At 40.5% G+C, this 15,356-nt stretch overlaps 2 protein-coding genes across 8 annotated transcripts; one reads left to right on the top strand and one right to left on the bottom strand.

The window, feature by feature from the left end:
* The first annotated feature begins 441 nt into the window (after positions 1–441).
* LOC115752188 (uncharacterized protein YKR070W-like) lies at positions 442–5,803 on the top strand. Of its 5 annotated transcripts, none has more exons than XM_048280982.1 (12): positions 443–648; positions 745–844; positions 1,066–1,101; positions 1,553–1,626; positions 1,741–1,781; positions 2,268–2,339; positions 2,709–2,913; positions 3,201–3,296; positions 3,398–3,465; positions 3,656–3,866; positions 3,954–4,037; positions 5,517–5,803. In XM_048280982.1, the coding sequence occupies exons 1-12, from the start codon at positions 544–546 to the stop codon at positions 5,574–5,576; spliced, it is 1,152 nt and encodes a 383-aa protein (XP_048136939.1). In that variant the 5' UTR covers positions 443–543; the 3' UTR covers positions 5,577–5,803. The 5 variants fall into 5 exon arrangements, with proteins under 5 accessions (XP_048136941.1, XP_048136940.1, XP_048136939.1 ...); XM_030690253.2 differs by having other exon boundaries at positions 443–647; positions 741–844; XM_048280985.1 differs by lacking the exon at positions 1,066–1,101 and adding an exon at positions 990–1,005 and having other exon boundaries at positions 620–647; positions 741–844.
* Positions 5,804–6,062: 259 nt separating this feature from the next.
* LOC115752189 (enoyl-[acyl-carrier-protein] reductase, mitochondrial) lies at positions 6,063–10,984 on the bottom strand. Of its 3 annotated transcripts, XM_048280986.1 has the most exons (11): positions 10,662–10,984; positions 10,434–10,531; positions 9,738–9,869; positions 9,216–9,359; positions 9,021–9,123; positions 7,756–7,855; positions 7,573–7,649; positions 7,419–7,497; positions 6,535–6,653; positions 6,261–6,403; positions 6,063–6,226 (listed from the first exon to the last, which is right to left on the bottom strand). In XM_048280986.1, the coding sequence occupies exons 1-10, from the start codon at positions 10,859–10,861 to the stop codon at positions 6,310–6,312; spliced, it is 1,146 nt and encodes a 381-aa protein (XP_048136943.1). In that variant the 5' UTR covers positions 10,862–10,984; the 3' UTR covers positions 6,063–6,226; positions 6,261–6,309. The 3 variants fall into 3 exon arrangements, with proteins under 3 accessions (XP_048136943.1, XP_030546115.1, XP_030546117.1); XM_030690255.2 differs by having other exon boundaries at positions 6,063–6,403; XM_030690257.2 differs by having other exon boundaries at positions 6,063–6,403; positions 7,419–7,494; positions 7,570–7,649.
* Between the last annotated feature and the right edge of the window lie 4,372 nt (positions 10,985–15,356).

Raw genomic sequence — 15,356 nt, forward strand, 5'->3', positions numbered from 1 at the left:
TCGATATGTCAGTTCTTCACGTCCATTTGGTCGTGTTAAGAGCAACATATTGCAATCTATTCGAGGGAACGTGACCTTAAATTAGTTGGAGGCCAAAGCATGAAAAGGGGTAAAAACAGACAAGGCGACTTTGTTCTGTAGTCAGGGCGTGCCTAAAAATTTGTGGAAGTATTTGCGCAACTCGTTTGAATTACGCTCAAAGGAAATAGGAAAAAAAAAAAAGCGGAGAACATTAGAAAAGAACAAAACGAATAAAGAAAAGAAAAGCCCAAAAATATTCACCGGAACGAAATCCAGCGTAAGAGCTGAGCTCGGATCCGAAGGAAAGGACGATCCATCGTCGAGGCCCGCCCGTCATTTCAACGGGCCTAATTCGCGGCTCCTGAACATCGAACACGAAGACTCTGAGCAATTGGGCCACTCTCTCTCTCTCTCTCGATCGATCGAGTCTGGACAGTCGAAGCTCGCTCTGTTCTTCTCGGAGCTTCATTGTCAGTGGTTCGAGCTCTCCAATCTCCCGAAGCGATTCGCTGCGACCAGAAAATGAGGCACCGGCTTTTTAGAGTCGCCTCGCACAGTCGCAGCAGGAAGCAACTGCCTCTGCTCGTCTCGCGCTCATTCTCGCCACTTAGCTCGCAATCGGATCGGTGTGTTCGGCCATGCTTTGGCGCTTGTGATTGCTGATATCTTTTCTTCTCTTTTCGTCCGTGATCGAATCGGCGATCGTGGTTTCACTGCAGGCCTCCGTTTGGCATTGCCTTCGACATCGACGGCGTGGTTCTCCTCGGCGATACTCCCATCGGCGGTTCTCCGCGCGCGCTCAGGAGATTATACGATGATTCTGGTGAGCTATCGCTACCGCTTGCTGATATACCTGCGAGGCTTATGTCATGCTGGTGATGTTGCTGTTTGACGTGTTTTCCAATGTTTACGCTGCGAATGCATGTTTTTTTCGGTGATTGCTGCCGAATTTTCTGATGGAATATGAGGGCGGTGGATATCGAGGATTCGTATCTGCTATTTGGGAACCAGCTATCACTTACTTTCTGTTCTACATTTTTTCAGGAAAGTTGAAGATACCTTTCGTGTTCTTAACAAATGGTGAGTGTTCGTGATTGGTAAACTTCAATAGGTCCTAGTACTTGCTCTAATGTGTTAGTAACTTTTACTATTACGTTCCTTGCTTTCGATATGTGTTAGCGAAGGTGACCATTCTATAGAACCATCATCAGCAATTGCCATGATATGATGTTCAAACTAAAGTTTTCGAGTTGCAGGCTGGACATCATATTCGTATTGTGGTTGATTATTCATTTATCAGCAAAATTTGGTATTTTAAAGATCCAATGGTAATCTTCTCAATGATTTTGCGAGTGCTGCTATCTTATGTTTAAATCATTCAAGCAATTTGATCTGTGACACAATTTGAGATGCCCTTACCTATTATTTTTCAATATGTTACTCGCTCGAAATAAGAGATTTCGCATGTTAATTCTTAAAGAAGTGACGTTTACTTTCTACTGCACGCGGCTAATACAAATGGCTGATGCAGGAGGTGGCTTTTCTGAATCCAAAAGAGCCCAGGACTTAGGTCAACTATTAGGAGTCAACATTTTACCTTCACAGGTAGTTTGTCTCGTGTGTTACGACATCTTCTTGACCTCACGATTCTGCTTGTTATAAGGTCCAGAATTACTGTGTTTCCTTTGTCTCTCATATTTTGACCACGATACTTTGCAGGTCATACAAGGCCACACACCTTTTAAACAACTGGTGAATAGGTATGGATTTGTTGGATTGTCTCCATGACCAATTTCCGACGAGAAATGCGGCATGCTAATGTAAATCAGAACCGAGCATTTTCTATAGCATTTACTTTTTTCATGTATCTCAACCATGATTAGGAAAATCTATGATCACACAATAGAACATTGTGTTTGTGTATTATTAGTTTAATAAAAATTCCCATGTAAAAGTATGAGCACACAAATTAGTAGGTTCCAAACTGTGCAAATAGATTTTATTGAATGTACATAAATTTTGTATGTGAATATCAGAGAACATGTCTCATTTCTTCATCTCACGTGCTTTGTTCTTGGAAACAAGGGAAATGCACTGCCTATACTATATTATTTGAATAGAAAGACACACAGGAGTGCCAATGCATGTTCTAACTATAAAAGAATTCTGCATAGGCTCCTCTATTTTACTCACGAATATGCTTCTCTATTTTATTCGTTTGTTTCCTAATTGAGGTTTTTGCACAGATTTGAGAACGAACTTGTCGTTGCTGTAGGCAAAGGAGAACCTGCTGCTGTGATGTCTGAATATGGATACAAGTAAATATTTTGACCACTTCTCTAGGTTTGCGAATGTACCCGGCAATGTCTCAATTGCTTGTGCATGCAGGTGTGTGGGTGGGGGGCTGGGGGGAAGAGAGAGGCTATAGGGATGAATACATTTCTTTAATAAAACTGATATTGACGGATATTACTATAATGTCTATGTAATACATAGGAGCAAGCATAGTCAATAAAAATCACTCAAGTTCTCAGGGACTTGATTAATCACAGAGGAGTCCTCTCCATAAATCATCAGTTGCCTGTGTTCAGTACTGTCACCTGCACTGAGAACTCCAATAACTTGATTCTCTCTCTCTCTCTTTTTCTCCAGTTGACCCTCTTTCTGCTTATATCTTTTCTATGCAGAAACGTTCTGTCAATTGATGAGTACACTAGCTACTTCGATGCCATTGATCCACTGGCACCGTACAAGAAATGGACAACTAAGCCAGACATTGACCAGAATAGCACTTCTAAGGAGACGGCGAAGAGAAAAATTTCTGTACAAACACAGAGAGTTCAGGCAGCATTCATAGTCAGTGATCCTGTTGACTGGAGCAGAGATATTCAGGTCGTGACCACTGTAATGGATCTTGTCCTTTCTTAGATTATCTAATTCGGCTGTTGAGTCCATAGTGGGCTTTTACTAATGCAAGTTCTAAATCTTTGAACTGATTATCAAGAGACTAGGCTTTGCTTGTTTGTTCAGTAAGTGCTCTGCAACTTTAGTCGTCATCTTTTTAGAATTCTAGTGGGCGCTGAAATATAGTCTGAAATAAGTAATAAATGGAGTGTTATCATTTAGCTATCTGTCTGTGTACAATAAAATAATTCCGTGATACCCAAGTTTGGGTTTAGGTGCTCTGTGACATATTGAGAACTGGAGGGCTTCCTGGAAGGGAGTCTGGAAAACAACCTCTCCTGTTTTTTGCAAATGATGACCTCGAATACCAGGTAAGCTATGCCATTTGTGTTACTAGCTGCAATCTTGAGTTTTTGAAGCCTTAGTGGAACTAAAGACTGGCTGATGACTAGCTGACAAAGTGTAAAGGCAGGCCACTTTTCCTGCTGAACGTCTGGGTATGGGAGCTTTCAGGATTGCGTTAGAAGCAATCTATAATAGGTAAGATAGTGAGGTTTCAGCTTCTCAATGTTTCGTTCTGCATTGATTTGATCTAAATATTCTCGACAGAAAAATTAAAGAGTGGCCTATAAGATCCTTATGTAGGCCTCTTTTGACTCCCTGCAGCATAGCGACATGCATTAATCTTCAATCTTATGTTGTGCATTGTTTACTTGTCCCTGTTCTGCAGAATAAATCCCATTCCACTGGCATATACATCATATGGGAAGCCAAATCCGTTTGTCTATGCAAATGCTGAGGCCATAGCTGAGACCTTGTTAAGGAATCTTATGCTGCTTAACAAATACGGGGAGAATTCTATAAACCATAGACTTGGTTGGTTCAAAACACTATACATGATAGGAGATAATCCAAAAATCGACATTAGAGGCGCACAACGGGTATATTTGATACTAAAAATCGTACTTTATCATATCAGTAATTTTATTTCAGAACATCATTACCTATACTGCTAACAACCCCTTCAGGCAGGAGATCGTTGGTTTTCCATATTAACAAGGACAGGGGTATTCAAGGGAAAAGACAATCATTCAGAGTTCCCTGCAGACTTGGTAGGTAGTTGTACTCTTAATCAAAATTCAGACATCTCTCTATCTCTTTTCTCTCCTCGTATGTAACAATGTATGTTCGGGCAAGTTGATGATAGTTTCCTAAGTACGCGGATTGTGTGCATTCCAGCATGTCCACTTCTTTGGTTTAGAGATTTTATATCTGTGATGCTAGTGGAAAGTCATGGTGGAGACTGCAAATCTTTGATTCCACCAGGAAAGGATTCGGGAGTACACCATGTAATCACTTAGTCCTTGTTTGGCTCGCCTTGGAGTAAAAAACAGGAAATGGAATCCCATTGCAACTCATCTTTGGATGGATTTATGATCGCAGAATCAAAGTGCCTAGGTAAAGGAATTCTCCGAAAAATGCAGAATTGGATTGCTCAGGTAGAGGTGGGACTGGAATTCCTAGAAAAGAAAAATATTCGTGATCCCAATCCACTCATTTGTCTGCGCTTCATCATCTTCAAATCCTACAAACCAGACCTCTCTGTCTCTGTCTCTCTCTCCCTCTCTCTCCCCATTCATCATCTTCAAATCCTTGTCACGTGAATTTCACCTGCCTCTTGATTCCATAGACCTCACATTCCTCTACTAGGTGAAATCATTTCTCTCTCGACATTGTGAAACTTGTTTGGATTCTTTATGGAGACGTCAGCTATGAGCATCACATTGGCTTGGGTGGGGACATAAAATTCCGTCTACAAACTCGGCTCAGCTGCTTACTCCATTTGTTCTCGTGATTGGGTCTTTGACTCAAAACACAACGAGGATATAAGAATATCACAATTGCTTGAGGTAACTGCTGGTGTAGTAGTTTGAAGTTACATGGGAATGGCCTTCATCGCTGCAGATTTTGTGTGAAATGCTTGACATGTGACATTTTGACGAGTTGTATATAATGGGTGTGCCAAAATGCTTGTGTGAACTGTAATATCGCTTAGAGGACAATAATCAGGAAATTGCTGAGGGATCTGATGTGTTTCTTCATTCTGTTTCCATCCCTAGTTTTTCGTTATCTGCTTTGTATATGTTGATAGGAGACGTATTCCATTTCTTACGTGCTTTTACGTCATTTTGCAACTCCCATTGGAGATTTCTTTCTTCATTAATAATTTGAAACCAAACAATTAAAAAAACACAAAGAATCCCACTTCGAGGAATTTGATTGTCTAGATTAGGATTCCTTTTCATGATTCCATGGCCATGAACTCAAGTGTTGGAGGTGTCAGCCTGGATAATCCTCCCATACTTATGTACCTTGATTTGCTATGCTCTGGGTGATGTGGGAATTCCAACTTGGTTGGATGAAACGTGTCTGAGCGAACCCTTTCCCTCTACAGCCTAGCAAAATGTCAGTATTTCAAAACCGTGCATAACTGAAAGCCATTTTGTGGGGAATTTGTCTTCTCTCTAAATTTTCGAATGAGTGCGAAATTATCTCATCCTAGTTGAACTCTTATATGTTTACCTATGCAGGTGGTGGATACTGTTGAGGACGCTGTCGACTTCATCTTGAGAAAGGAATGCCGTTCTTGACATTGCCTAGATGAAAAGATGCCTTTTCTTTCTGTGGTACCTCAAGGATCGTCAATTCTTTGGAAGCTGATACAATCTTTCCATCTCGTGTTTTCCCTATCTTAAAAAAGTAATTGCCATTTGCTAGTCGTTTATGTATTATTTTGCTTATGGTGTTTCATGTAGACGTTCCCCAAAGGCGGTCACCATGCCCTTTTGGATAAGGTAGAATCAAATTAAACAATCCATGGTTCTTCTTGCGCTTTTCTCAGCGCATCCGATCTTGATGACGTACTTGACTTTCGGAAATGTCCCAAAATTCCTTCTTACATGTGTATGAGTATTAAAATTGACAAATCTGAAAACTTTACGGACTCTTCTAATCAAATGGGACCGATTTGGATCTCCAAATTCAGCCATAGTAGACGGACCTCATGTTTTGGCAGAGCATGGGATTAGTTTTATATTGGACGGTATGATGCAAAACAAATTCAGAATGGATAATGCTGATGCAAGACAAATTCAGAATGGAATGGAAAATGCTGAAATAAGCAGGAAAAGAAAAGGGGACCTCTAAAGAACAGCATGACATGATGGGAAAGATGCATAAATATGTGTCCGGTTGAACATGCGCATCGGAACTTCAGAACAAACTGATCGTCTGAAGCATATGAATTTCAGAACAAACTAATCGTCTGAAGCATTTGACGCATAACTATTCCAATTTTTTGCCTCCCCAAAATATTCAGTTGCCTTAGAACTTTAGGACTTGCTTGGGATGGCTTCCAAGTTTTCCAAGTGATTTGTCCAGTGCAATGTGGAAATCACTAAAAGGAACCAGTTCCATCCTGCAGTTTTGGGGAAATTCATGCATCCACAATCCAAATACACTATCTTGAAGATAAATAATGTTGATAGATACGTAAAAGATGTGGAGACCTAAATATGGGAATTTGAGTAGTGGTTACGGAAGACATACTCGTATTTTAACTTCCCACCACGCACTAGTCCCAGCAAGTGATCTATCATTCTTCTGGACTCTCCTACATCATTTGAACTCATCCATTTATGCAGCCAAAATCCCCTCAAAGCAAGATCCTGCAAATCACAACAACCATTACCGTACAGTCCAGCCGTGTGCCACAATTTAGGAATTAATTTTGGAAGTCAGCAATACTGGCTGTTCAATCGAACTGCAGCATTTCGACCCAAAAAAAAAAATAATAATAATCGAACTGCAGCATGACACATCACAGTGAAATCGATTAGGACACAATAGTAGAACCATTGCTTCTATGCCCTCCTCTTTACTCTAGATCTTACTAAAACACCTCCTATGGATACAAGTTTCTCTTTCAATGTTCAGCACCTACTGCATGCTTAAAGATGCCTGAGCTGTGCCACAATTACTATTTTGGACTAGGGGATCAAGTGACATGGAGTCTTAGGCCCTAAGAAATTCAAGTGGATGATCTCTCGATTACATGAGCATGATTTTGGGGATCAAGTGACATTGATTCTTAGGCCCTAAGAAATTCGTGCGATGATCTCTTGATTGCATGAGCACAATTTTCTCACAGATGCATAGTTCGCTTCGTTTCTAGCAAATGAACTACAAAAAGGAGAACAGATAATTTTTCTTAACAGGTAATTACATTTTTCCCCCAGTTCTCATGGTTAGCCATATACTTCAAATTTGGTTGCGTCAAATACTGAAATTGAGATTTTTGGCCCAATTTAGACAAAAATATTAATATAGGGGCTTGACCGAGACCGAAACATAGACAAGTCAAATTATAAGGCTCGATTGCAATAACCTCGTAACCATAGACAAAAAATTTAGTTCGCCACTTCTTAATTTACCTTGAAGATAAAAGATGAAGTTGACACTGTAATTGGTTTCTTAGACATCCCACCATATGTCACCATGGTTCCTCCCTGCCTGAGAACAAAACACAATCAGCTCTCTTCAGAAAGACGAGGGAAGCACTCAATACAAATTTAACACTTGTTGCACCTCAAAAATTTCATCACCAAGGAAGCAGCATTGCCACCAACACAGTTTAATCCAAGGGCAGGTTCTTCTAGATCACCCTATTAGCAAGTCAATAAGATGAAAATAAAGAATTCAAGTGCCGATGGCCAAACATGGATGTGTTCCATGCATGAGGATATGGTAGAAGGGGTTAATGGATGATACCAGTAGACTCTTGACATTTTTTACTTCTAATTGGCTCTCTGTGAACACTTCTTCGGCACCAAGTTTCTTCAACGTATCTTTTGCTTCGTCAGAGCCAGCTCTGTCACGGTAAAAATACGGTCATCAAAGCACAGTAAAACCAAAATTTAGTCACTGATAAGCAGTGCTAACTGCTGAGTCAGAAAAGTAAGAATTCCACCAAATTCATCCTCAGATGTCATAGCATAAATTAATGAGCTGGCAGACGAGAGCCCTATTAAATTAATGTGTCAAGCACCACAAACTGTTTTCTGACCTCTTTCATGTCTCATCACAGAATTAAAAAAAAAGGGAGGAAAATTTCACTCCAAAGGAAGTTGCAAAGCAGAGAGAGATCTCAGATATACTAAAAGGAAGTTTCCACAAGCAACCGATAAAGATGAATTACCAATGCCCCAGCAGTATGATCCAATTGTACAAGCATCAACATCTAAAACACATGATGACTGCAAAAATAGTAGAATAACAAGTCATTTCTGATAAGCAATGCAGAAACATATCTTTTCACCTTGTCACTACAATTAACTGCCTTTGCAGCTTTGCCTTCAATAGATTAGAAAACAAGTCCTTCTAACCCTTTCATATACATGTTTACCTAATCACAAAACCTCATCTTTATATTGGGAGATTGAAGGATGTTAGTTGATGTACCTAAACCATCCTAAAGTACTGTCTTATTTCTTGCCAATAGTAGCACCTAGCCAAAGATCATTATTTCCTGGAATCAGCGATCACACTCTGTGCTACTTCACGGTAAAAAGGGTCAGCTACAGCAACACAAGCTCTAGATCAACTTCTCCCTGTTATTTGATGCAAGAGAGCTTGATCAATAACACCACCTTCCACAAAACAAACCCGAGATACCAGAATGCTAAATACTTTGGCACATTTTCAATTTGTGAAATGATATGCCACTGCCACAGCCAAACATAATCAACATATTCATGCATCTGGCAATTGTTCATAAATCTTAGTCCATCAGCAACGTTTATAATTAGATCAGGAAAAGGCAGAGTTGCCACAAGTCAGTCCGCAAAGAGTTCCAACTTGTCATCACAGAGCTTAAATGTCAGATACCATTAGGGCTGTGTAAGCATCAAAAGCTACTTTAGAAGCTAAGTAGACAAGAGCTCACCACATCTAAAGCCTGCACAAAAGTTTTAATAAACAATAGTTTGACAAAAGTTATATGGAGTTAAGGTCACTAAAAGCTTCCAAAAGAGCACCTGTCCCTGATTATGTTGATGCTACGGATGCCACGGGATTTCGCAATTTGGATGACGCATCGACCCACCATACTTGTAGCCCCATTTTGCACAATAGAATCCCCTAGTGATCACAGCTGATTAGGATGACTTAGAATAAACTGCATATGGTGAAAGCCGGAGGACAGCTAAGAGACTCCCATACTGTCTATATACCTGGTTCCAAAGAGGTAAAGTCTTCAAGCATTCTCAAAGCGGTCGGAGGATTAATTGAAATTGTTGCAGCATATTCCATAGGAGAATCGTTATCAATTTTTTGCCACACACTCTGATCCTTCACTATGTAAGTCTGCCATGTCCCTAAGCACAAAAAATATTTCACCTTTCAACAGACTCAAATTTACAATGGGCTACTATTGTGCTAGACACAGATGTTCCACATAACAGCACAAGCCGGTAGTTACACGATGCAAAATTATCTTCTACTTAAGATGACGAACACTAAGATGGGTATAACAGTTTCAATTTTCTTTTGGTTGATATTTCACTCGTTTCTCTTCGGCACCCAACCAAATTTTTGCCAGGTTGAAAATGTTAAACATACTGCTGCAAATATAGAAGAGTATCCTTTGGCTGGATAAAAAACAGTTCAGAAGTCATAAACTAGGTGAGCATGGCTGGTGCTCTATTAATCTGATATCATTTTAAGACTTAGGTGATACTGAAAGAATGTTTTACCAAAAGAGAGTGGAGATGGAATGACCCAATCACCAGGAGAAAGATCCTTCACTGCAGTGCCAACTAAGTGTACTTTGCCAACTCCTTCACGCCCTCCAACAGCGGGCACTTGTGGCCTCACCGGATACACACCTTGATCACAGTTTATGCATGAATCAGCAAATGAACCTCATACAAAGTAATAAATAGTACATGGATGAACTATGATCTAATTTTGCGACTACATATTACTATCCCTCAGAAACTGGAGCAACAATTGTCAAAGTCAAACAGTGAAGCGAGAAAAGATGCATCAGCCGCCTCGGAAACTCGCAGTTAGACTTTTATTCTCCTATAATATGTGAGCAACCAAAGGAAAACTCAATAAAGTCCACCTCACCTGACATATAATCCACTTGTAGATCGAGTGTAAGGGTGAATAATGAGTAAGAAGGCACGGATCGCACATAAGGCATGAATAGGACACTAATCGCAGATCATTTTATTTTATTTTTATCATGGATTTAGGTTACTCTCTCGGGGTAAATTGAAGCGTAAAATTCAAATTTAAAACACAGAAGCCATCACCGATTCGTCAGTAGCCTTTAAGTCTCCCAAACATTGAACTCCTCCATAACATGTCCAGCCAACCATCAAATAGAAGCTCAAGACAGGTCAACCACGAGCGAAATAGCAGAAACACGAAGAAACGCTAACCTTCGATGCTGTTAATATCGGAAGGATTGATAGGCGCGGCGAGCATTCTGATGCACACGTCATTCTCCTTCACCAAAACTGGCGGAAGCTCGATCACTCTGCCACAGAAAAGCAAAAAAAACAAAAAAAACAAAAAAAACGAAGCTCCTCAGTAACGCGAGCACAATGCACGAGCACGCGCAATCGGAATCACACACACTCAATCGGTGATTAGCAGAGCCCTCGAACCGGGTGACGGAGTCCGGGGGACCATGCTGCTCGTAAACCACCGCCTTGGCCGGCGGCGAGACGAGGGCGGAGAAGGCCCTAATAACACCTAGGGTTCGGGCCGAATAAGGCGGAGCATCGGAGAGCTTTGGAAGGTGACTGAGCAGGGGCAGTGATTTAGCCAGCGTTCTCGAAGACACTATAGCTTTCGCTAACGCCATCGCTCTCCTGCTCGCTATCACTGATCAACCCACTCTCTCGCTCGCTATTCCAGATCAACTCGCTCGCTGTCTGTACCAGTCCTCGCAACATCAACGAGAACGGAGGAGGAGGAGGAGGAGGAGGAGGAAGAGGAGGATATCAGATGTAACGTCCCTTATCAAATTCCAGAAGTGTCCATTTGGCGCGGGGTTTCGGTCGGTCGGAACCGCCCTGGAGTTCCAGAACTAATTACTCGAGCGACGGCAGTGTTTCTACTTACTCAAATTTAGATATTTGTAAATGGCAATATCCATTTGAATTCCACGAGAAATTATTGGGTTTAACTATTGTGCTCTGTCGTAATTAAAATGGTCCATCCAAATTAAGACAATTGTCGCGTCGAGCCTACCTTGCAGAATCACTTACTTTTCTTCTTTCCTCTTGCGTCAACTCTAGCTTGAGCTCGAGCCCAAGGCTTGTGGCCGCTTTGGCAATGGGGCTCGACCTTGAATCCGAAATTTAGGATTCGTTTATTTCGTAAAAAATATTTTTTTCAATTTTCGATATTTGAGAGGCAGAAAATGAACGGTCAATAAAAAATATTTTCCGATCAACAAAAAAAACCTTCTAAAACTAAAAAAAATGATTTCTTCATTTTAAGAAGAAGAAAACATTTTTCACACTTTTCATTCATCATCTCTTTCAACTATTTTTCATTTTTAATTATTTTTTTGCTTTCTTTTCTTTTTTATTTATTTTTTCAAAAATTCAAAAGAATTATTTTTTATTTTTCGGATAAAATTTATTTTTTAATTACTTTCTTTGTTATTTTCTTTTTTTGTCTTTTTTTCTTTATTTTTTTTTAGTATTCCTTCTTCTCCCTTGGCCGGTCACCGGCCATGGCTCAAGCTGGTGGCTCCCGCCTAGAGCAAGGAAAGCTATAGCGAGTATCGTAGCCGTGCCGTCCATCCCGAACTCCTCGTGCTCCACGTAGAGCTCGGCGGCGGACTTGCTACACAAGACGACGTCGGCCTTCTCGGTCTTGAGGCTCACCACTCCAACATAGTTGACGTCGACGAGTGGGTCGGCGAGGCACTCGATGGCCGATTGCAAGTTGCCACCGAGGATGGCCTCCAAGAGGCGCTACGAGACCTCCGCGGCATAGTCGATGGGGACCACCCGCTTCCTAGTGAATGTTGGCAGCATCATGGGCCAGGGCGGCGCCAGAGCTCCGAGCACCGTCGACGGGGACAAAAAGTGTTCCTCGCAACATGATTCTTGTGATATCACCGTAGGCTAGGCTATTCTCATGTTCTCTTACGAGAGAACTACGAGGAAGGTTTGAAAGTACAGAAACTTATCTTGAGAATGCACTTGTAGTGCTATTGCTTCATGGAATTTGTCATCGATGATACAAATTAGGAAAATCCTCTAACACCGTCAAGGACCAGGCTATATGACCTGAAGTATATAGCTTGCTTTTACTCTAATTTTGTCAATTTCCTTACCAAACGGCGGAAAACATTTTTCGAAACTTTTTCAAGTATTTGCCAACCATCGAAAAAGGAAGTCATTTTTTTGGAAAATGACTTCCCGGGAAATATTTTTCGGAAAGATTATACTTTTCACGAAACAAACAAAGCATTAGAGTAGCCTTAGTTGCTCGAGTTTTGCCTCAAGCTCGTGACCATGGTGGTCCAAGGTTTAAACTCCCGTCCATAGTTACTAGATCAAGACGCTCGTGGATACAGACACTTAATAAGGAAACCCGCAGCTGCCATGGCCACGAAGTTCGAACTTGAACCCAAAGTTCATGGACGCTTGATCACGAGGTCGTGAATATGGCTGCCATTTCTTGAGTTTACCGCCGTGGTCGAGCTTTGACATTTTGCCGCAATGGTGTCACTTGAGCTAAAACTCGCAAAAGCCATGGCCGCTTGAGCTTCGGGCATGTGACTATGGATGCTCCTTGAAAAAACGCAGTGAAGAAGATGAGGGAAAAGAGACTGCTAAACATGTACACACCTAGAGAGAAGGAGATTAAGAGAGAACTGATCTCAAAATTTCTATGAGGTGGGCTCGACGTAATACATGTCCTGCTTTGAATGGACTATTTTAAATGCGAGTTGCACAATTATCATACCCAATATTGTCTCCCAAAAACTAAGTCCACAATTTTAAGGGTAATTTAATATATATATATATATATATATATATATTTTTTTTTTTTTGGGTCGAACTTAATATATTTTGTTTTTTTTTTTGGTCAAAACTTAATAATATGTTGATGACCTCGTGACTCGTGAGCTAGCATTCTTGGGGAGCCTAAGGCCTCCTTTCGGCCCGTGAACCCGGCCCGTCCCACAATTGATCCGACAGAAGTAGAGAGACGACAGACGACGCATATTCGAAAATTCCCCGCGCAAAATCGATCGCCGGCTTCCGACAGTTTTTTTTTTTTTTTTTTTTGTGTCGGAAAAAGACTGGCATTGCTACTAAATAGAGTCTCGTACATAAGAGGCTAAACGAGGAGCATCAACACATAATAAATCCCATAAGGGTTGAGGTGGGGAAGAGCACCAGTGGGTCGGAATACCAAATCAACGGTGCGTCTTTGAGACCCAATCAGCAACATGGTTCGCTGTTCTCTTGCAATGGGCCACAGATATGTGGTGCAGACGGGCTAAGATTTGTTGGGCTAAGATTTGTTGGACCCAATCAGCAGAAGCTCTCGCCGGCTTCCGACAGTTGGCGAGGCCGACAAGCTAATGATAATAATAGACACCACGTGTCAATTATAGTGCAATCGAACTGTCAAGTGTACAGATTAGGAAAAGATCATAAGTAACTGCGAAAATTCATGACCACCAATGTAACGATGTTTAACCCCCTTGCGCCAGACGTCAAATCCAAGGCTGTTCTTTCGATCCACATTAATCCATTTTTCATTTAGATTTAAATGTTGTAAAATCATATGAAACATAACACTTGGATGATAAAATTCTACGACCATCTCTATGTGGGAAAATTATCCAAAAAATCATAAATCTAATGCACTTTTGTCAATTTAGTTTTAAACTTTATAAAATTGTCAAATTGGTCTTTAACCTTTTCACTTTTTGCCAATCGAATTCGTCCGGTCAATTTTAATCGAAAATCATTAATGTAGTCGTGGATGTTTTACGTAGCACGATTAGTGCAAATGTGGACAATTTTAATATTTATTCGAATTTCTAATTAATTTATTACTTTATTCCTTTTCTTCCTTTGTTTTTTTTTTCTATTTTCTTTTTCTCAATGGTTGGCGAGGGTTATCAAGCCCTCATCGGCTGTTGGGCGAGGGTTGCTTGGCCCTCGTCAATCGGGGGCAAGGGCCGCGACGCCCTCATCGTCCGCGGGCGATGTTTGCGGCACTCGCCTAGACCATCGCAGCCTTGCCTATGGCCACGATGGTCTCATCCGGATCTAGGCGAGGTTGGGCGAGGACCACGGCCCTTGGTATGGAAAATAAGACGTTTTTGAAAACTGTTTTCTAGATAGTTATTTTTTCAAGAAAATGATAATATTTTTGGTGTTAGACTAAAACCTGAAAATAATCTGAGAAATATTTTCCATCGCTCGGGATGGAAAATCATATTTAATTTTCCATCATGCACTTCTTTTAGTAAATTTAATTTTTATCTTTATTTAATTTTTTTTAGTTTCCATTTTTTAAATTATGATATTATTATTTTTTCTCTCTTGTTCCCCTCTTCTACAAGTCGTGGATGTAAGAGAGCTTGAGTCTCGCCACAAGCAGGTGATATCGAGCTTGTCGACCTTACTAGATCCGGCGTGGCCGGTCACACGTGGCCTCACCTCGCCACGGCCCACAAGCCGGTGAGGTCGAGCTCGTTGGCCTCTCTTTCTTGCGGCGGTCGTCTTTTGTGGGTGTGGCCGAAGAAGGAGGGAAAAAAAAAAGAGAAAGAAAAAAATTAAAACAAAAACAAAAACAAAAACAAAAACAAAAAAGAAAAATAGAAAAATATGAATTTTGATTTTTTTAGTAATTAAAAGAAGATAAAAAATAATTTAAAAGAAAGGAAATATGAAACAATGGAGGAAGGAAAGATGAGGGAAAATATTTTACTTTTCTTAAAGAGAGAAAATTATTTTCCCCACTATCGAATGTTTTTCTATGAGAGGAAAATATTTCCCTTGACTCGTTTGGACGGGACGTCAGCAAATCCAGAAAATATTTTCCTGAAAATTATTTTCCGCGAACGAATGAAAGCCGAAGTCTCTCTTTAAATCCCAACTGTGACCTAGAATATGAACTCAGTAATAACTACTTTCTGAAAATTGACTAGGCCATTCAAGTTGATGTGGCATGAGATAATTTATGTTCTTTCTATTGCAAGTGCTATGAAGCAGTTCGAAAAATCTTTAAAAAAATATTTCTTGTAGGGTCAATTCTTGCGAAATAAGGATTTTGAAATAAAACAATGATTCTATAAAATGACATCGTATCGTGTT

Source organism: Rhodamnia argentea, chromosome 6 (assembly GCF_020921035.1).
Source record: "Rhodamnia argentea isolate NSW1041297 chromosome 6, ASM2092103v1, whole genome shotgun sequence".
NCBI lineage: Eukaryota > Viridiplantae > Streptophyta > Magnoliopsida > Myrtales > Myrtaceae > Rhodamnia > Rhodamnia argentea.

Bases quoted from the DNA above. Each gene is read 5' to 3' on its own strand.
- LOC115752189 (XM_048280986.1), bottom strand. From the start codon at position 10,861: ATGGCGTTAGCGAAAGCTATAGTGTCTTCGAGAACGCTGGCTAAATCA. The intron at 7,650-7,755 runs GTATCATCCATT...ACTTGCTAATAG, and splicing joins AAAATGTCAAGAGTCTACTG to GGTGATCTAGAAGAACCTGC. The intron at 6,404-6,534 runs GTATGTCTTCCG...CCAAAACTGCAG, and splicing joins GGTGGGAAGTTAAAATACGA to GATGGAACTGGTTCCTTTTA.
- LOC115752188 (XM_030690253.2), top strand. From the start codon at position 544: ATGAGGCACCGGCTTTTTAGAGTCGCCTCGCACAGTCGCAGCAGGAAG. The intron at 1,627-1,740 runs GTAGTTTGTCTC...GATACTTTGCAG, and splicing joins TCAACATTTTACCTTCACAG to GTCATACAAGGCCACACACC. The intron at 1,782-2,267 runs GTATGGATTTGT...GTTTTTGCACAG, and splicing joins TTTAAACAACTGGTGAATAG to ATTTGAGAACGAACTTGTCG.